Source organism: Phalaenopsis equestris, unplaced genomic scaffold (assembly GCF_001263595.1).
Source record: "Phalaenopsis equestris unplaced genomic scaffold, ASM126359v1 Scaffold000777, whole genome shotgun sequence".
NCBI lineage: Eukaryota > Viridiplantae > Streptophyta > Magnoliopsida > Asparagales > Orchidaceae > Phalaenopsis > Phalaenopsis equestris.
The window spans coordinates 530,867-554,132 of record NW_018165217.1 but is presented as its reverse complement, the minus strand read 5'-3'; the positions used below and the strand labels follow the sequence as shown (position 1 = coordinate 554,132).

Sequence of the window (23,266 nt, the reverse complement as noted above, 5' to 3'; positions counted from 1 at the left end):
TAAATATAAATATATATATATATATATACATATATATATATATATATATATATATATATATAACATTTGAATTTATCAAGTCGAGGGGTTAGTTTCTTCTTTTCTAGGAGGTCGTTATAATAGTTATGATGGAGGAGCAGCCTACCCTCCATTAAGAAGGTGTGAGATGAGTGGCATTTCTAGTTACGAAGTTATAACATTGATTATGAATAGATATATGCTCGTCCATCCAGATACTTAGATTAATCTGCTTGTGATTTCACCATCAAATGCATGACACATAATTGATTAAAGTTAATCTCCATCACTAGTTCTACCGTTGGAAATTGAACATCAACCTCACACAATTTTATAAAACATAATACAAGCACAAACATGTAGCACATCTAGCCAAACATACAAGAAACTCGAAAGGTATCCACCCATCTCATGCAATTAACAATAACATAAAGGCATGATTATCAAAGCAATTGTTTCATCATAGATCTAAGAAATGTTTTTATATTCATCCGAGTACACTCGAAATACACTGTAAAATAAATCTAATCTGCGTATAACTAGTAAAGTTGATGTTCAATTTAAGAAATGTTTTTACATTATTCTGAGTAAACTCTAAGAAATGTTTTTATATTCATCTGAGTACACACGAAATACACTCAAAATACATTGACAACTACCTTAGCCAGATATACCCGAACTCTAAAAGATTGTTGGCATAAATGAGATGTTTCTGAGTTGTTTACCCTTAATTACCCCTCGATTCATTAACCCTAAAGTAAAAGTGAAAGAAGAAGGCACGCCTCTAGGTCACGTAAGAGTCAACTCAGTTGCCAAGAAAGTTAAGCGCCACCAAATAGTAGTCATTAATTAATGAATACCAAGGAAACTTCATCCGAGTATGGAATCAGTCTTCACGATGACTCCCTGCAATAGTCTTCTGCCCTTTTGGAAATGAAAAATCTAATAGAATTGTGGTAATTTATGATCAGCATCAAATCAATGGCCCTTCCTCTCGGTCCTCCAATCCTTGTCCGCTTCTCCAACGACTGAAGACCCACCCAACCATATCTGCTCAACCAGTTCGGAGAACTCTCTAACAACAACACCAAAACCTCAAATCTCAATCATCAATTCTCCATTCTCTCTTCCAAATCCTCAGCTTTTTGGCCACCGGAGAGACGGCGCTCACGAAACCGTACATTATATGGGGAATGGTACAGTGCACGACCGATCTCTCGGTAGGCGACTGCTTGCAAGGGCGGTAGAGGAGATCAACGAAGATCTGCTGAACGGAAAGAGAGGAAGAAGGTCGTTGGCCTTTGGTGCTTTATGATATATGAGTTCTATATGTCTTACATCGGCATGCCCATGCTTATGTTTTCTTCAGATCAGCGGTCGTCATCACCGCATCCTGCAAATGTGTTAGCGCCAAATCCTAGCTAGTAGGATTGGTCTGAAAAATTGTTTGTCCGGAGTGTTGAGAAATTAGGGTGAAAAAAAAGGAATCGACACAAATCCAGAAGAACACACTATATATATATATAACCATATAATACAATATGTAATTACTTAAATTATCCTTGCATCAAACCGCGGGGTGGAACACACAAAGATTTACGAGGTTCAGCAAAGATGCATATATCATCGAGTGCAGAGCGGTGACTTCCTTTTCAATATTCAGAAAAAAGTATAGAATCCCAGATTCATGATCTCAGAGAGGTAGAGAATCACCTAGAGTTACAAACAGAATATATATATATATATATATGCCATATATATATATATATATATATATATATATATTACAATATGTAATTAATTAAATTATCCTTGTATCAAACCGCGGGGTGTTGCCCACGCACCCCCAACCCACATAATGAAACTCCCCCGATTGGACAGATCCTTCCACTCCACTCTGCTCGTGGGCTCCGCTTCGCTTCAGCATCTGTCCCATTTATGGTATATGAGTCATACCTAACACTAAGTAATTCTACGTGCAAAATTCTAATAATATGTCGCTATGTGCTACATTACGGAGGTTATTGAAGTCAAATAACAGAGGTTATTAGAGGGTCATTTTGGGGTTATTATTGGGTTATTGCGGTGAGTTATTGAAGTGAAATCGCACAAGTTATTGGTGGGTTATTGCGGGGTTATTGTGAGGTTATTGTAGTGAGTTTTTAAAGTGAAATTGTAGAGGTTTTTGGTGTGTTATTTGAGGGTAATTGAGGGGTTATTTCGAAGTTTATTGCAGGGGTTTATTGAAGTGAAACCGCGAAGGTTATTGTGGGGGTTATTGAATTGGGTGGTTATTGTGGGGTTATTGTAGTGTATTTTGAAGTATAATCGCAAATGTTATTGGTGGATTATTTGAGAGTTATTGGGGGGTTATTGTGAGGTTATTGTAAAGGATTATTGAAGTGAAATATTGGAGGTTTTTCGGGGGTTATTTGGGAGTTATTGGTGGGTTATTACGATTAGTGAAGTGGAATAACCTCTGCGGTTCCACTCCATTAACCTCCTCGGTTCCACTTTAATATTTTTTTAGTTGGGCCCGATATAGCACACATGACATCATATTGCTAGAATTCAGACAAAAAGTTTTCTTCTCATGAAGATATTGCTGGGTTAATAATAATAATAATAATAATAATAATAATAATAATTTTAATTATTTAAATGTATTTAATAGGTTTGACAATAGATAGATATTATTAAATTTTAATATTTTTTAAATTACTTATACCTTTTTATATTTTATTGATGATGAATTGCACGATCATTATTTAATGTCGTTGCACACATTTAAATGAAGGGTTCGACGTCTCCAAAATGAAACCTGTATTGAACGAAACTTCGTTTCCCATGAACGATGCCAGGCTGATTCGTCTCAAAAGGTCCACGGTGACATAGTAATGAATTATCGTCTTAGAATTGCACGAAAACCTATAAAATACTCAGATAATTAAAGAAAAGTAAGTAAGAAAAGATGTCTCAATTTTTATGTGGAGAGCCCTGAAATTTGAAAAAATTCATAAGGCCACGCACGATTGATATAATGCACAATGAATAGTGAGTACGCAGATCTACACTTCTCGCGAATTAAGGAAGGTATAGTTACACAATTGATTATTATAAATGTGCAATAGTAGTTCATTGATAATACTCATAGTCTAGTTATAATGAATGTTGTTCTCGGTAATCATTGGTGGCAAGGGTAGTTATCGATTGCTATGTCGGCAGTAATCCACTATGAATATTTTAGATAGTGGTTGTAGCACTAGTTTGTCGTATATGCCATTGTTGAAAATCATAGTAATAGTTGGTCATGTGGGCTGCAGATGATTGCTTCATGAGTATCGATTCACCACAGGGGTCATAGTAGGAAGCTGTAGAAGTTGTGAGTCACATAGGTCATAGTTGGTCGCGTAGGCTTTAGTGGTGAGCTGCAGAAGTTTTGAGCAACATAGGTCGTAGTTGGTCGCTAGTGGTAAGCTGCAATGATGTCAGTATGCCACATAGATTTTATTTGGGAGCTGCACGAGCTGTACATCATGTAGTCCATAGTTGGTCACTTAGACCATAGTGGTGAGTTGTGATGATATCCATTTGATGTAGATGCAAGCCAGGAGTTACATAAGATTTGGACAACGTAGGCCACAAGGGCTAGAGTCGGGAACTTCATGATTTGTGGATCACATAGGTTCTAGTTGTTAATGTAGGTCGTAGTGATGAGTTGTGATGACATCCATAGGTTGTAAGGCTAGACTCGGGAGTTACATAGGTCTTGGACCACTTAGGTTGTAGTTAGACATTTATGCAATAATGGTGAGCTATGATGATGCTTGTAAGCGTGGAGGTCGGAGTCCGGATCTTTATGAGTTGTAGTTCGTAGTTACTCATGTAGGACATAATGGTGAGCTATAATGATGTACGTAGGCTACATGGGCTGAAGTTGGAAGCTATATGAGTTTTCAGCCACATAAGCCTTAGTTGATCATGTAGGTTGTAGTGGTGAGTTGAGATGTCGTCCGTAAGCTACAGAGGCTGGAGTAGGAAGCTGCTTGAGCTGTAAGCCACGTAAGTCATATTTGTGAGATGTGATGATCTCTGCATGTTGTTGAGGCCAGAGTTGATACTTACAAGAACTGTGGATCACATAGGTTGTGATTGGTCACATAGGTAGTAGTGGTGAGCTGTGAGAAAATCATAGGTTTTCAGGAACAAAATCAAAAGCTACATGAGTTATGGACCATGTAGGTCGTAGTTGGTCACGTAGACTGTAGTAATGAGCTATGAGAAGAGAGATTTTGGCATCCAAAGAAAGTAGTTTTCATTGAATTGCATTGTTACACCATCTTCGGGATGCATCTTTTTGTGTAGGGGACAACGTATTGCTCCACCTAGAGCTTCACCGTTCCAAAACATATGATGAGATTTCACAATGAAAGTTGTGGCTCCACAAGGGAATTCATTACAATGAGAAAGTAATGGCTGATGTGGCTGACGTTGGTCGATAGATGGTGGTTGGCAGTGATTTTCGACTGTAGTAGTGAGAGGTATTTGCTGGATCTGTGGTGCAGAAGCAATGCTAAATTTTAGCTCCACCTCCATGCTTCAGTCTTCTTCTGGGTCAAGTTCTCCCAATCTCAAGAGGAGATAAGGTTCTATTTATATAGTCTCATAGAGGCCACTCTTCAAATAAAAAAGGAATTTGGAATTCTCCATCATATGACCCGGAGATATTTCCTTGATAGGATGATATTTGATGAAAATTTAAGCTCCTTAATGATGTTAGAATTGAGCGATCACGGGCTCTTTTGATTCATCACACTAATAAACTCAATTTGATTATAAAATTATTAGATTTGGAATTCGTTTGACCTTCAAATTAGCACTGAAAGCTTATAAAAGTGGTTTAATATCATGATCTTGGCTTAATTTGATTTAGATTGGACAAATTTTGGTATTATTGTGTCCATCTCAAGTCAATTAGTTTGACTGTAAATTAGCTAAACTGAAGTTCCAGATGATTTTTAATCAAACATTGAACATTTTTTGCTTCAAAAGTTGCATCTGATTGACTCACACACACACACACATACATGCACACACACAGACACACACATAAATCTACAAATGGGCTAAAAACAACAGGATGGAGGTGGAGACCACTGGCATGCTTATGTGATCAACGAGACTCCTACAAGAAAGAAGGGAATGTCCCCTATGCCGCTAGTAGGCTTATAACGGGGCACTCAGAAGAAAGAAATCGGAGTGCTCGAACTCACATCTACGATAAATGGAACTCCTAGAAAAAATTGTCCGGCCTGCTTGCACAATCAACGGGGCTTTAAGAAGAAAGGAGGGGAGCTTCAAGATGGAAAGAGTTTGAGTCCCCCGACCTATTAAATGGCAATCAACGGGGCTCCTAAAAGAAAGAAAGTAGAGTCCCCCGACCTACTCGTATGATCAATTAGGTTTGTCCTTTGCGTTGGTGTCGTGCTCTCCAAAAGAGATTTTTCGCACTGTTGTGGTCCTTTATGGGGGAGATTTCTGCACTGCGGCAATGATTTATGGAGAATATTTTTCACATTTATATCATATTTTTTGGAGGAATATTTATGCATTGTTGTCACATTTTCTTGTGGATATTTTACACTGTTATTGTGCTATGTACAGAAGAATTTCTGCAATGTGTCCATGCTCTTCATAGTTGACTTTTTGAGCTAGTTTCATACTTCGTAGAAGATATTTTTCACGTTACTGAAATGTTGATTTATGGAGAATCTCATCCCCCTTCTTTTTTTAGGATGTGGAAAACCGAACTTGTAAAGATCAACCATATCCTTTGCAAGCATAATAAGGATAGCTCCTCGATCAGAATGTAAAGAATATGTTAGCTTTTAAAATAAAAAAGTTAATTAATTAATAAGAGAGCATGAAGCTGTAGACTTTCTGAAGGTAAGGAGGGTGCTGTAGTGGATTGATGAGTTTGTTTCTCTTATGTTGTTTTAAGCTTTATACTAGTTTTTATAGGTATTCATATCATTTTAATCAACTAATATGATATTTATACACACTGATAATGCTTTTGTTCATACTTCTTTCTTTTTCTCGGTTATGTAAAAATTATGACATTGTTTCTAAAGTCACTTTTGTCATTCCTTTTGAGATATGGTTGTCCCATCTTTTAGGTGGTTGCAAGATGTCATGGCCTAACTACATAGTCAATGTCACCTAACTTCTGGGATGTTGCTAGGATTGTTTGACTTTTTTTAAGTTGTTTAGCCTGAGTGGGTCTGCTCAGTGATCCCAATCTTATATGAAAGTACTACGATGTATGAATTTATATTATTAATTTTTCTTTACTTATGTTTCTCACTTTGTAACGGTGCCAAAAACTTGACCTCGAAGCAAATAAATGTGCAATTATTATATTTAAATATGAGATACTATGCAAGTATACGTATCGTTATTAAGTAATATAGTACTTTTTAATTAAGCTTCAAATTTTGAACCCACAGAGTTAGATCTCTGGGGGGTGAAAGCTCTCTCTCGAACGTGTTGGTTGTGGTACGAGTGGCTCTTCTCTTAACTTCCTTATGTCGTAGGGATGACTTCACCCAATCTTCCTCTGTAAGATCGAATGTGAGCTTTTCTCCCTTGCTATTTACTTCTTTAATTCAGGTGGATCTTATTTGTTGGACGTTGTAGTTGTGAGGATCCTCTTACTATGGTGGTTGTATTCTAATAGAAGCATAGCCTTCATTTCGTGTGAGATTATGAATGACGTTTGACTAGTTGCAGTGGATGGGGTTGTTCAGATGGCCTATAAAACAAATGAGAGTATTTCTACTTAGCTTCTCTTTTTTCCATCAAATTACTTCCTTAATAGATTGAGAATAGTTTTATTGGTGACCTCAACTTGGTCGTTAGTAATCTGTCATTTTTTTTTGAAGATGTGAACATTATTTAATTTCATATATACTCAACTTGGTCGTTAGTAATCTGTCATTTTTTTTTTTGAAGATGTGAACATTACTTAATTTCATATATAATTTTTTTTATTTTAGATAAATGAAATTTTTTATTTAAAAAAAAGAGACTGAATGAATCTCATATATTTAATGGTTTAAATAACCGAACACGATATTACAAGTAATACCTCATCTCAAAAGATGAAGAAATCACTCGATAATAGTCTCAATTATTCAAACAAATGAATTTATGGTATTTATTTGGTCTGTGAAATTTTCAACATAACATTCCCCTACTTATTATAAGGATTAGATATAGTTTAGATTGCTTGTGTTACTAATTCTTTAATAGACGCAAGCCCTAATAGTAAATTACATCTTAAGCAATTGAAATCAATTAAGAAAACACTCGATTAAGATTGAGGTTTCATAAGAAATTCAATTGGGAAGGGTTCGATGTGGAACAATTATTTTGGAATCCAAAGGAGCGAAAGGTGAGGGATGTCACAGACTCTGAGATGAACCTTAATGATGACTTCCCAAACTGTCATACTATTTGTTTTTACATTTTAGAAATGATGTTATTTGATATTTACTCATGCCATTTCATTTAAAATCTAGGACCTACATTACGTTGCATACGATCAACGTAGATAACCTAGGAATCTAGGAGGATTTACGTCGCACCGAATGAACAACCTCAGAAACCTAGAAAGGATTAGGGCTTATATCGCATGACATACAATCATGCGAAAGCCTAAAGATGGTGTGAGGATTTACATCGTGCTAGATGACACAACTAAAACTTACATACTTTTTCATATATATTTTATGCCCATTTTCAATACACTTTAACGGAAGGTATTTTACATGTTTTTGGCTTCAGGTACAAGAAATAGACTTTTGGAGAAAATGGGGCAAACATGGTGCAATTTGGAGTCTAATCGAGTAAGGAAAATTTTTTTGATATGATGTATTTTATTGGAGAAAAAATGGAGACAAAATGGTGCAATTTGGAGTCAAATCGAGCATGGAAGAAAATTCTGATATAGAGTATTTTATTGGAGCAAAATTGGAGAAAAATTGGAATGAAACCAAAAAAAAAAATTTCGGCTCCTCGGCGCCTAATCCGACACTCAGGTGCTCAAAATGGTTTCTGGGCGATTTTTTATGATATTTTACTGTTCTAGGGTGTTTTGGAAGACTCCGGGCAGTTACGCATGCCCCAAAGAGTTATACAATGATTCTAGACATTTGGAATGTGAAGAGGTGTGTCTCTTGGAGTGAAGAAATGTGCATCTTGAAAAAAATAGGTTTTTGGTCTCTCTTTAAAAAGGGGGGCTGACATCTCTCATATGAGATGACTAAGAAGAGATTTTAGAGAATTTTATAGAGAGTTTGGTTGTGCTTCTTCTACAAAAAGTGTGAGTAGGAGATGTAGATTTCCACCTTTTTTGGAAAGGTTGGTGAGAAGTTTTGAGAGACATGTGCAGGGAAGTGTCAGAGCATTGCGTAGATCATAAGGAGGCTTTGTTGAAGATATTTTCATGTTTCCTTTAGAGGTAAAAAGCTAAGTATTGTATTCAACATTATTTTATAATTGTTTTTAAACAATTCCTAGTGGATTTGCATTGATTTAGTGAAGTTTTCTATTTTTTTATCCGCTTTTGTGAGTAGTTTTTATTACACTTTTCTTTTAATATGAAGCAGTGACATCTGTAGGAAAATTTATTTTATGATAGAATAATTTTTATTTCCATGTGATGAGTAATATCTCCTTTGCTTCATTGACATAACTTAAGTGGCAATAGGTTATGTTAAAATCTATTATAAGTGAAACCAAGATTCGGGAGAGCAGTGATCTCACAACTTGAGTGCACTCACATAGACCAGTTGGCTTTAGTAGTTTAGGTGACAATGGGAAATATAATTAATGATCTATTTCTATTATAAGCTTCTAGGTGATAGATAGTTTCATAAAACAAATAGAATACTAAGTGTATCTATACACTTGATCTATTTCTATTATAAGCTTCTAGGTGATAGATATTTTCATAAAACAAATAGAATACTAAGTGTATCTATACACTTGGAAGAGGATAGGTAGCATATGTTTCTTGTTGGCACATAATTATCACATAATTCTATCAATTCTCTTACTGCTTATGCCATTATATTCATTTTACATTTCTTTTGCAATGAAATTGTGCATGTTTAGGTATTTAGATTCACTTATATCTACTCTTATTTTATTAATGCAATGCTATATTCACCAGCTCTTAATTTTCTTTGCAAACTGGTCACTTGTAATGTTATAATTTGTTCCGAAACATAATGATTCTGGAGGGTTATGATTTCACCCAACTAGTGAGTGTCAGACTAACCTTACGAGAAGGCGACCAAAATTTAAGGATAGTGCAAATAGATAGGGAGATAAGTTTTGATGGGCGTAGAATTAGTGTTTCTAGGGTGACAGACTTGAGTCTTCCAGTTTGGTCTAGAGTTAGAACTAAGGGTTCTTGGTAGGTCTTATAGAGAGGTCATAGTGGGTAATCTAGAAGTGAGAGGCAAGAATCTACCCTGCACTATCACACAAGTTGGAACTAATTCTAGATTAGCTAATGTTCTTTATTCTTAGAGGTGGTAAAAAAAAGGTATTCTCCTATTTTTCACCGACCACATTAAATTCTAAGCATCCTACACTTTATCTAGGATGTTGCCTGAGAAAGGTAGTTTCTATCATCTCAAAATTTACCAAACCGATTTATCTAGTTGGGTTTATTTTTCGATTTAAGTTTATTTTAGGAGTAGTTGATAGAAAACAACCTTAATCGTCCATCCAAACTAAGACCTGAAGAATGAATACTAGGATTTCACCTAATGACTTTCTTAGCTTGCTTCCATTTGAGATCAATACTGAGGTCTTTAAAGAAAATCCTATATTACTTGAAACGATACGTGCACTTGCATAGAACCCCTAGTGTGTGAAATATAAATTAAATTTTAACTTTTATATCATATTCATTTTGCACACTAGCCTCTAAATTATACTGGGTTAAGTTAAGTCTATGAAAGTTTAGTTGAGGATCGTCCATTGCTTCATGTTTTGGTCTTTCTCGCTGCCTGAAGGCTGTCCGCTACTTGATCGCGTCATCGCTTCATCCTATGAAGTGAGAGGAGGGAGAGAGAAATCATGCCTCAAACAAACTATCCTATGTTGTTTCTTTTAATGATTTGATTTTATTAGGTGCACTTGGGTTGATTATTATTATTAGTATTATCTTTTTTATTGACCAGCGAGTTTTTATTTCGGGATCTTATGAATATTTAATGTTTAGCAAAGTTATTGTGTTGGTCATGTGTAATAGAGTTTCCACCAAGACATGTGTCCTATGTATTCTACCCTAGGGCTTCTTTTCCACATTCCAAAAATTTAGTAAGGAGAGTAACATTGTTGCATGTTTAAATAATTCGTATGCAATTAAGTACAATAAAAGAGAAGGGAGGAGTAATGCGTATCTGACGCCTCTGACGTTGTTTCAAAGAGGTTAAAGTTATATGTTGAGCATGTAAATAAATAGGAGCTAGAAAAATACAGAGTGCTTTGATTTTGTTTTTGGGTGTGACATATATTAAAACACGTGTGCAAGCTTATACGGAATTAGGCGATAAACATGTGAAAGTTAAAGCTGTACATAAGTATTCATGAGCTAGGAGTGAGCTCAACTTCAGAGCCTTCAACCTAATGATTCTTTCCGAGGGACTTCCGTAGGAAACCATTAGCATCTGTGTGTATAAAGTCCAACATTAGGTAGAAGCTACCATTAATACAATTAAGGGAGGGCAACCCTTAGCCCAATTAAAATGACTAACAAGTGGACATATAGTAGGTAACACCCAAAACTCTTAATTTATCATGCATGTAAATAAATTAAGATTTCACAGGAGTCATTAAAAGTCAAACTTTAGCATCACAAGAAAATATTTTGTAATATTATTATATATTTTTATAAACTAGACGACCCACACGTCGGTCACTTCGTTGGCCTAGAGCCACTATCAACCCAAAAAAATAAGAGCAACCTCTCATCAAATGTTGGTGAATAGTAGTGTCAATCTTACACCTTCACAAAGTCATCAGGTTAAGAGATATAATACTATTATATTATCTCGCATTTAACACTAGATGCCTTTCACATCATCGCCCATATCACTAACACTTCCCACTTATATACCAACTCAATATTTCATATGAAACGACCATGATTCGAATATCTCCAATTATCAAGGAGGTTTTGATCATGGTATTCAAAGGACAAACTCCTGAGTGTTGGATTTGACTTTGGGGATTACAAGATTTTTATTGATGATTTTCCTCAATAATTTATAGTAAGTTCAAATGTCCCCTAAATTGCCAAAGATCTTGTTGAGATGTTTGGGAACTTGGTTATGAAAAACCCCATAGTTTCTTAAGTCATTCCAAGTTCATTTAGTTCTCCTAAATTGTTGCATTGACTAATTAATTTCAAATTAGAACATATTAAAAAAAATATTGATAATCAAAGCTATTTTTTGTACACCCCCTCTCCTTTTTATGTCTTAATTAGCATATGGGCCTTGGTCAATTTACAATTTTAAAATGGGAGTTATCCAAGTCAGACTGGTAAATTTATGTCTGTAAAAATTGGAAAGCTCTGCAAACTTACCTCTGGGATAGACCTATACTTGTAGTCCTCATAATGTTTTATTACTTACATCCCTCTTAACAAATTTCACTTAGATCCTCAATGATTCTAAGTTAAGCTTAGCTCACTATAAAGTTCTTAGGGTTTTATGGGTGAAGTTGTAATTTTTATAAAATACATTTGATCTTATCAAGACGATTATGGAATTTACTCCAACAAGTGGTGGGAGTTTAAATCAGTGAATTAAGAGGCTTTGAACTCATACCTCCCAACATCCAATCATCCAAACTCTTACATCTTCCTAATTCAAACAATTTACATATTTACATTTTATTTTACCCTTTAGAAAACTCTAATGGGTTTGTTACTACCTTAATCATCCCTTTGGACCAAAAACACTCTAGTAAGCTTGTCATCATAAATTTTAATCCCTTACCCTCTGATTTGCCCTAAAAAATTATTTAATGAACGGCTTAAAGTGTAAACACTATATTTGCAAACATACCCATATGGCAAACACTCTATAACTCTTACACCATTACTTCATTCACTGTTGGACTTCATCCACCATTCACCCAAAAGCTAATTAGCACTTCAAAAGGGATTTTATATTTTTCTGATATATATCTTATTTTATGTCCTTATTTAAATCAATAATTATAAGATTATAAGAAAAATACATTTAAATATTTAAAATATACTTTTATGTTTGAAAAGTTTATGGAGACATCTTTGGGTTACTATCTTTGATAAGAGAAAATTTTGTATCATTTTGAATTATATCTAAAGTTTTTATAATTGTTAATCATTCTTCAATTGGTAAATTACTTGATATTTAATTTTATAATGTTAAATTCCATACCTCTGACTTTGTTAAGTTCACCAAATTTTATTTTATATTTTTTCTGATTTTTTTTAATTTTTTATGAATATTTTAATTAGATAATGGGCCCAGGCATGAAAAATTAGGGTTTTAGTGTTAGAGGTGTGCTCTAACATTGGAAAAATCAGAGGACCACCCTAAATATAGAAGAAAATAACCCCTAAAATTTCATGCCATGGTGACTAATATTTATATTTTAATAATTAAAATAACAACTCAGATATTTAATTAATTAAAAATTAAATATAATAAAATTATTTTATTTTATTTTTTTTTCTAATTTCTCCTTTATTCATTGAGTCTAGAGTTATTTTATTTTGTTTTTATGATTTTTCTTTGGAAATATATGAATTTTAATGTTAAAAGTATTTTATGTTATTTAAATAAATCAGAAATCCCAAATTTCTTACTTAAGTGACTCAGCAAAAACTGGATCCTCGACGGCTCTGAAAACCCATGCGTCTCTTCACCATTTACCATACTCTACACGTGGCTGCCACGTCACCCATGGTCCGCGGATCTCGGGTCCTAGCGTTTAGCCATTCAAACTGATCTGCGTCTTTCTTTTCAAATGCATGGAAACAGAAGACATCAATTCATCGTCCCCACGAAATAGTGAACCGAGAATCGTTCATAATCTAGCGTTAATATCTCGCTAGATTCTCAACCAAATCACACGAGGATTGTTCTTACACCTTCATCTAAGTGAGAGAAACCTATCTATAGAGCTCAATAGACATGAATTTTTTAGCCTCTTCACAACGGTCCAAACCAAGGCAAAATTTAAATTTTAGAGTCTATACCTTTGTCAAAGTGGTAAGACCTCAATTAGAATAGTTGTGGATGATCGTTTGGGCTTGACACACTGCCTCCTTGCTTCAATTTGCACTGAGGTTGGTCTTAGGTATGATGTAGACAAAATAGTGGATCGTGTTTGGTTTAGTACTAGGTTAGAGGCTCTGGAAAAGAGGAATTTTGATTGGGGAAGTGTTTCTAGGCTATGGGGAAGCTTTTAAGAGGATCAAATTGAAGTTTTGAAACACTTTTTGCCAAGGCCATGAAAAGCTCTGGATTTCAGAGGGAAAATTAGGGTTTTGGAGGCACTAGGGAGACTTAGGAATGATGAGGATGCACTTCGCAAGGTTGTGGGAACAATGTGGAGTCAATTTGGTAGGGCTTTGCCAAGGTTTGAGCACGCTCTCATTTTTTGCTGTGGGTGGTCAATTTCCAAGCACCGCCATGAGCTTCATTTATCTAGAGTTTAGGGTGTAAGGAGTCACTTAGGTGGAGCCACGATACGGGAAATGGCCTAATGAGGGCGAGCCACCTTGGATGGGCTCAACTTTTGGTTTCTCCCTTTTGGCGGTTCTCAGTTTTGAGCTTGCCGTCAGCCACAGTGGCTAGCCAAGGTATGGGAGGTCATTTTCCAACTGTGGGAGGTCAGGGGTGGAGATTGGCCATAAAATGGGGAACTCAATCTTGAAAACGGGTTTTGGATTTCAATTTGTAGTGGTGTGTGTGTGAGAATGGGTAAAATGTAATTTTATTTATGTGAGATAACTAAGTCACAAAGGGTCTCCCTATGACATTCTTTAACCTTATGGTGAGCTCATCATAAGTCTCAATGTATTGTTCTTTAATCAACTCAAGTGTTGAGGATTTAAGAACACACACATGAGACTACAAAGAGCCAAGAAGTGGCTAGAATTTCTAATTGGTGGTTCACAATACTAGTCCTCTAGGAGAGTCAGCAGAAAAATTTTATGGCTAGATTGTAAATTTTAGATGAAGAAAATTACCTCACAAAAATGAGGTCAACAGTTAGTTTGGGGGTGATAGACCGATCAAGGAAAACTTAAAGCTTATCTTCTGGCTTTAGCAAAAATCTCCAACCTTTTTATCTATGAATTTTGTCTCATTATACGCGATGATAATCAATGGCAAGCCATAATGACAGATCAAGTCCATCTAGATGATGTTCTAGAAAACATTCACAGAGATTTGGGCAAGCCCTTTAGATTCAATCCACTATAAAAATAATCTAACACCATTAAGAGGAAACGACATTGCCCTTTGGAAGGAGGAAATGACCTAAGGATTTTAAATCCCTAAATGGTGAAATGCCACTAGTTGGTGATTGGTTGAAACTTATTAACTGGTTGGTCTTGTGGTGGAGCACACTTACGAAACTACTCATACCTCATGGAGAATGCTTTGGCGTCTTTCAGTAGTGTCAGCTAGAAATATCCTTGTCGTTGGACCCTACCCGCTAAAGTCTTTCCTTTTGAGTGTTCTCGTACTACCCAGAGTGAATTTATCAAAGAATGTATTCCGCCTCGTTCTCCTTCTTGCATTGCTGGTATTGTAATGTTTTCAATTTACAGAAAAGTGTCCCTTCTATCAGTAAGTATTGAGCATCTCTGAATTTAAATCTCCAAAGATTCGTGATTTCTTCTACAATTTCTCTCGTGTCTAGGAATACATAGGTGTCTGTTCAACTTTTCTTCTACATAGTCTCCACTGCCATCACCTCTGGCTCTTTGATGATCCACCAGCTTAGACTTTGTGATGATTTGTTCCCGAAGCGAACACATTTTAATAATAGGTTGGCCACCTAGTCTCTACTGCTCAGTTCTTAGTTGTGAAGTCGGGCTTGCAACTAGTAGTAATCAAAATAAATGGAGAATTTCATGTAGAATAGTAGTTTAATAACAAATTTTCCAATCAAATAATGATATAAACCAAATGCATTTACTCAAAAAAAAAATATTACTGTTCATAGAAAAAGTAAATGTTCAAATGTACAACATAAACATAAAAAAAAAAAAATATTCTTCATAATCATCCTTCCCTGTCTCCTCATTCACATCGTCCTCTGCCTCCTCCTCCTATAATGCTACCATGGCACACTCCCTCATATGCTGTTGAAATGAATCTTACTCAACTTTAAGCTTGGCCACCATGTTCGCCTCCAGCTCAACCTCATCTGAGTGAAGTAGGCCTTCATCATAGCAGCGAATGCAAGAGCAAGCCTAAAAATCTCTTCGTCTTATGCGATAGAGGTGGAATCTCCAGATGAACTTGTGGATGGTTAAGCGTCATAAGAAAACCTCTTTGACCCAAGCTCATAGAATTGACCCTTCTTCTTCCCTCCAGTAGCCTCCCTCCACATGCTGTACTTGAAAGGATCACGTTCGCGTTATTAACACCTCCTAATGCCTAGGATTTGTTCTCCTTCACTAGCTGTAATCTCAGCTGCAAAAAAGAGTGGTTACATTGAATTGCATCTAGCATGCATTAACATCAAACTAATTTAGCTTGTGAATTACTCGGGTCACTTGAGATATTGTCGTCGATCCAGGACTAGTCGAACTGCCTTCAATGGGCGAGCTTGTGTAAATCGACAGTGGAGTGCTCAAGTCCAATTTCTGTATTCTGTCTACATAACAAAATAGTTAGAATATTTCTTCAAACTATAGAAAATTTAAAAGTATGAATGAAATCTTACAAGACTCTGCTTGTTTTCTGTATGATGGAGCACCCCACAAGTGTGCTTGGAGGACCCCATGCCTCCACAGTCTGGTCACATGTTCTGCTTTGTTTGCTCCCTCTTCTTTTAGCATTTTGGGTAATCTCAAGTTCTAAGAAGCGAGGGAAGAAAATCCTCCTCAAGCCATAGAGGAAACTGTCGTGATTTCTGAATATCGTCAATTACTTCCTAGTGGTGATCGCTACCTTGCTCTCAAAGTTGTGTAGAATGTGTGTCTTATGTTCACTGTGTCAGGAGAATTGTTTCTGCAAAATTATATGGACTATGTTCATCTCATACATAAATAAAAATAACTTAAATTTTTTATGAACGATACATTCCACAAACTCCTGAAATCAAAGATCTTGAACTGCTATCATGATCTCCTTTCACGATATGTATGTTGAGTTGTAGTTATTCCAAATTATAACCCAAATGACATGAATACTTTGGGTCGAGGGGTAGAACCTTAAAACAACAAATTTTTAGTTTTATATTCAACTGAGAAAATAAAATATTGCTATCAATTTATTAAAAATAACTTACATGATACCGACAAGCTCGATGTGGTAGTTACTACCCTTCGACTTCTTCCTGGTAGAGGCAACCTAGGCCCCTGACACAATCAACCCTATTTTAGTTGGGGTAGAGGTAGGGGTGGTGGTAGGGATTAAGTTGGGGGTGAGCGTAATAGTGGGGGTGGGAATAAGGGTTGGGTTAGCGGTGAGGGTAGGGGGAGGTGGAAGGCAGGAGCAGGGTGATGAAGGGGGGAGGGAAGGGAGGGTAGGGAGGTGGGTAGATGCTAGGACAGGAGATGAATGTGGGGGTCGAGGCAGTGGAGAGGATGTTCACTTCATCATCTAATGGGATATCTAATTTCCATTCCAAAAATGAAAATTCTCGTCATGACATTGCAGAACATAATGATTGAAGTGAATTTCCATTTTGGGAGTGGAAATTAGATTTCTCATTGGATGATGAAGTGAACACTCATATGTCATATGAAATATTTTCTTCTCACAACTTGTTTAAAAGTGAGAGAAGAATCTAGTTAAAAGGTTCAGAGATGAGGATGCTTAAGTTTATGATTGGATTTTTACTTGGAGACAAAATATGACACAAATATATTTGTGTGAGAGCTAGTATAGCTACAGTGACATACAATATTAGAGGGAGCCATCTTAATGGATCACAAGCCAATGTTTGGCCGATTAATGATCTTTGACAAAATTAAAATTACTAAAATTTTAAACGATATGACTTAGAGCAGGTCTAATAATTGAGTTGCAATAAAAGGTGAACAAATCTTGCAATAATCAACAAATCATAGTAGAAGTGAACACTTTAATAGGGCTATCGAAGAAGGATAATACATCCTAAATATTTTTGAATTTTTGGATCTACTATTGTATTCATCATAGTAACATTAAATCTTGCGCAAGTATTTTCTTTCACATTTTATTCTCCAAATGGAAAGCCAATCATTAATCTATGCATTCTCGTCTCCGCAAACCCCAGGCACGAATGTTTGTAGAAGGAAATGTTTCATATGATGTAAGAGTTTTCACTACATTTTCCATTGTCAAGCCTAATTTGCATTTCCAAAATGAAAATTCACTTCGAAATCTAAGTTGTCAGTTCCAAAATGAAAATTCACTGTCAGTTCCAAATGAAAATTCACTTCAAAATCTAATTTGCATTGCCAAAATGGGAATTGCAGCAATGGAGATTAGTTTTTATTATACGTTTCTAACCGACGGTTTATTTTGTCAGTAATAATAAAAACCATCGAAAAAAATATTGTTTTTAATAAGCGACGGAAATTTTATAGTTATGTCATCGCAAATAACTCAAACATAAACCATCATTAGATCGTAGGCAACTTATATTATTATCGAGAAATAAACTGGTGGCTTATTAAAAAACCCATCAGTTAGCACCCCATCAAATAGATGGTTCATGGATAACAAACGCAATATGACAGTGAGTTAATATTTTCTTTTATCCGCCGACATGAGGCGTCTGTAATGATTAAAATCGTCGGAAAAAATTTTACTGTTTATAAATGATGACACGTTATGTTCTTATGCTGTTGCAAATGACTCAGATCATCAACCGTCACTATACGGTCGAAAAATTGAACATTTTTTGTGACTAAAACATAGGTCGTTGGTTTTACCATCAATTTTAGCGCTTTCTCTTGTAGTGTGCATTGCTTTTAAAATGATTCTAATATATTTTAACATTAATATAAGATACTCCAAACATTTTAAATTTAAAAGAATCTAAACTGAATAAATACCCAATATATTGTACAACTATTATAAGATTAATTGAACATAATAAATAATTATATGTAAGAATTAAGAATATTTTTAAAATTGAAATCTACATACACTTCACAGTGCATTAAGAATGGCATTCATGAACCTCTTATTGTGAATTTGAAATAAAAGTTGTAATTCTCACCAAATTATATGCTACAAAAATTCATTAAAAAATTTAGATTAACCTTGTTAAGAATTATGACAGTTGCCATCTCTAATCACATAGTTCATCAATCAATATCATATTATCAGGATTAAATGCACTGTGATAGGGCTGACCAAAATAGATTTCATGTTTTGTTAAATTAGGAATTTGTTGTGTTAGCATTTCATATGTATAATTAACTTTGTATCAATTTATGTTTCAACAAAATTTAGCAATTCAATTAAGTACGTTTCACATTAACAAAGTCAATTTTCAATCAAGATTATTGATGAAAGATTTTAAATTATAAAAAGAACATTGTCATCAAGTTACCCTAGTTTAATTGTTCATGGTTTACTATTGCAATGAAGAGATATCAAATTTTGCTGCATTATTTATGCCTTTTCTTCTAAGGCCTTCCATATATAAATATTTCAATTATAACATGTTAAACATTGCAAACTATCCTGCTTATGATTCTCTTCGGTTTCAAATTTTATCATAAAATGATAATTACGTTGCCATATTTGTATTTAATAATTTATTTCAAGCAATATATTCTACCCATCAATGCAGGAATCAGTAGAGGGGTTACTACTATCGCAATCATCCTTCCTGTAGTAGTTCTTGTTATCTTTACTACCGCTTGCTTTTGCTTCTGGAGAAAAAGATCAAAAATGAAGATAACTCGTAAGACTTATCTGTTACTATTGTTTTTGCTCATGTTTATTGTAACTAATTACAGTTAAATGAAAAAAGAGTAAAATACTAGATATATAGTCATGATACAGCAATTTATTATATTTGTTTCTCTAATTGTAGAAATCCAACGTGTATTTCGACATAGTAATACAACAAAGGAAATAAATATCAACTAAGAATTAAAAAGAGCAATAAAGAGCTAGCTAGAATTAATCAATTTATTGTACATGCCATGAAGCTTGCAGTAGGGAGTTTAAAGTCTCAATTTTGGATGGGAGGCCGTAGTGAATTTAATAGGGATTTCAAAGGATTGGGAATTTTGACTGTTGGGGTCTGGATGTGAAATATGAAATGCAGATGGAAGAAAGAATTCAACCATTTTTATTTGTTACATTTGGTTCAATGCTTATTGTTTAGCATTATGTTAATGCTACAAAGAAAATTCAATTATTTTGAAATATTTACAACTTTGTAGGTGAGACAAACCCCGAGGAGATTACAAATGTTGAATCTATATTGTTTGATCTATCTACACTTAAAGTAGCAACAATGAATTTCTCTGAACGTAACAAGCTTGGTGAAGGTGGCTTCGGATCAGTTTATAAGGTAAAATGTTAACATGCTACTTGGCAATTATTTACATTGATTGGAAAAGAACAGAAAACAAGAGTAAGAAAACTGCTTTGATCTAAAAAATTGCATTTATTTATGTTAAATTTTAATATTTCTTATAGGGATTGCTACCTGATGGACGTGAAATAGCAGTGAAAAGGCTATCAAAAGGATCGAGGCAAGGGCTTAATGAGCTAAGAAATGAACTTATTCTAGTTGCTAAACTCCAGCACAAAAATCTTGTAAGACTACATGGTATTTGTCTTGAGGAACAGGAGATGTTGCTCGTTTACGAATATTTACCCAACAAAAGCTTAGATACCATTCTCTTTGGTATAGTTTCTAGTACTCGACATGTTTGCTTAATCAAAGCTTCAACTTTAGTAAAATTTCACACCGGTGTTGTCTTCTAATTTCAATCACTTCCTTCTACGAAAAATTGCTTTACTTTTTATTATTTTAAATTAATATTAAATTAAGTTATGGTCTTATTTTGGTCTTTGTTGTAGATCCAGCAAAAAGTGAACTACTGGACTGGGAGAAAAGATACAATATAATAGAAGGAATTGCTCGTGGCCTACTTTACCTACATGAAGACTCCCAACTAAAGATCATTCATAGGGATCTTAAAGCTAGCAATATATTGTTAGACGCAAATATGGCTCCAAAAATATCAGACTTTGGCTTGGCCAGGCTGTTTGAAGGAGAAGAGACTTACGGGATGACAATTCATGTTGTTGGAACATGGTAAGTTGAATAAATCATGAAGTCTTACTAATTTTTCTACTTTAATTGAATACATTCATAAAATCATGAGTTTCTCGCAGTGGATATATTGCTCCAGAATACGGAATGCATGGACATTTCTCATTCAAGTCTGACGTCTTTAGTTTTGGAGTACTAATTTTAGAGGTTATAACAGGAAGGAGCATTGGTTTCTTCAATGTTGAGCTTGATGAATACCTTTTAAGCTATGTATGTATTTCCATTGAATGTTTAGAAACTATATTGCCTTTCTATATTAAATAATATGCTTTGGTATTTATATTGAACAGGTTTGGGAGAATTGGAAGAATGGAACAATCTTGAAGATTTTGGACCAAGCTTTGTGCAAACCATTTCAAAACAGTGAAGTCATAAAATGCATTCAAATTGGACTTCTTTGTGTGCAAAAGGATCCAGCTCAAAGGCCTACCATGACACAAGTGATTGTGATGCTCACTAGTCATTCCGTGTCTCTTAAAACTCCTTCTTCACCAGCTTTCTTTGTGGAGAGAAGTGGCGTCAAACATAGTACACTTTCAGGGAAATCTAACATGCAAGGGGAAGACCATCACAACTCTCCTAACAAGTTTATCCCAATGTCACCTAATGAACTGACAATTTCAGAGGTAGATCCTAGATAAGAAAAGTGAAGGTATAGTTGCTTATTATCTAAAATTCTTGTAAAAAATGGCAACAACTGCTCATCCTTATGCATTTTTATGTGAGTGAGAGATAAATAATTAAAATTGAAGGACATTTGATCATAAAAATATGGCACGGTACAACAACAACAACGACAAAGCCTTAATCCCACTACGTGGGGTCGGCCACATGAATCCTTTTTCTCCATTGCGTCCTATTTAGTGTCATATTTTCATTTAGTTCTAATAAATTAAGATCATTTTTAATACAATAAGCCCAAGTCTTCCTAGGTCTACCTCTGCCTTTCTTAACGACTTTCTCTAAAGTCTGTCACAGGAGCTACGCCAACCCTATCACGAATATATTCATTCCGCATTTTGTCTCTAAGTGTAAAGCCACTCATCCACTTAATCATTCTCATCTCGACAACACTTAACTTATTATTATGCTTCTCTTTTAAAGGCCAACATTCAGCGCCAAAAAATATGGCACGGTAATTTCATAAAAATAATGAATTATGAATTGAATATCATTTTGTTGTACAAAATAAATGCCATATAGGTTTTAAACAGATGTTTTATATTATTGATCAAATGTCCTACTATTTTGCTCCTGTATTGCACTCTTGATGTAAGAACTATAACCTTAGTATTTGTTCCCCAACCAATTCATTCTTTTCTCTAACTCTCTTTATGTGCTCTTGACCATTAGGTCCTGCTGCTCTGACTCATTTTGAATCCATCTAGGCTTTTAAATCAACACCCTCGACCACTTCTATATTTCGGACAAGCCTCCATCTCCTTCCCCTTCTTACCTATCCCTCTCAAGCTACCATATAAGTAGGACCCGATATTTCTTTTATTATGTCAATATTATTATTATTATTATTATTATTATTATTATTATTATTATTCTTATTATTTTTAATATTATTATTATTATTACTATTACTTGTTACATTGTAGAGCATAGATTCTTAAGCATGTAAAGAGTATTATAAAAGATAACACTCACCTCACTTGCAAAATAGCAACTGCAGGTTAATACTTGTATATGTTATGTGCAGGATAATACTTGAGAATAAAATCATGAAACATTGGTGAAATTTTATGGAGCATCATAACACTATGACACCAAGGCAGGAGGCCCCAAGTGAATTTTATCCCTACAACTATGCCCGAGTTCTGGTTAATTAGCATTGTAGTGCCATTTTTAGCACCCCAATGCCAAAATGTAGTGTCAAAGTGCCATTCAAAGATAGGTGGATGAGACAAGTCCATCACTACAGTGCAATCATACATAGAGTCGCAGCACTGCCATCCAATGCATGTGCTCCAAACTTGGAGCATCGCAGCTCAATGCATGTGATGCGGTGCCATAACTATAGATTCACAATGCAACAATCTTGACATGATAGTCATTGAACATAAAATTGAATTTATTGTAGGGAGGATCAGTTTTGAGAGTATAAAATATAAAATGAGAGTATTGGAGTAGGCTAAGGGTTTTTGTATGGATGATTTATTCAATTTAGGCGAGTGTCTAGAGTGAGTGGAGGGTTCATTGTAGTAGAGTATGTATGTGTTTTGGCTTAAGTTGGTGGATCGAAGAGAACAATCTAGTGAAAATCTTGGAAATTGCATCAAATCACATGGTTATATTTTTAAAATTCTAATTTTTCTTATTTCAACATTTATAATCACACTTTGTTATTTTGTAATGAATATATTATGTGATTTTATTGTATTACCATACTAGGCAACATTTTTTCACTCCTATCGATCCTTAGTATATTAAAATTAATTTTTGAATTTGACCTAACATTTAAATCTCTTACAAAGCTAGCAAGTTATCACTTTCTTTTACTACTTAGTAGTGACCATACTATTGTTTAAGACAGTGTAAGTTCGAGATATCCACTGTTTCATTATTCACAGAAGAAAATTCACAACATAGGGCTTGAAACTTCACAATTATTAGGGAAACACGTGTATTC

The 23,266-nt window shown here is 34.8% G+C and overlaps 1 protein-coding gene across 1 annotated transcript in view; it reads left to right on the top strand.

Annotated features, from left to right (window-relative positions):
* The window catches only part of LOC110031150 (cysteine-rich receptor-like protein kinase 6), a 22,630-nt gene extending 1,218 nt beyond the window's left edge, over positions 1–21,412 (top strand). The window contains exons 2-6 of the mRNA XM_020734218.1: positions 19,727–19,857; positions 19,986–20,196; positions 20,373–20,610; positions 20,691–20,838; positions 20,919–21,412. Of these exons, the coding sequence (XP_020589877.1) occupies positions 19,727–19,857; positions 19,986–20,196; positions 20,373–20,610; positions 20,691–20,838; positions 20,919–21,269 (1,079 nt within the window). The 3' untranslated portion in view covers positions 21,270–21,412. The remainder of the gene's footprint in view (positions 1–19,726; positions 19,858–19,985; positions 20,197–20,372; positions 20,611–20,690; positions 20,839–20,918) is intronic.
* The last annotated feature ends 1,854 nt before the right edge of the window (positions 21,413–23,266 follow it).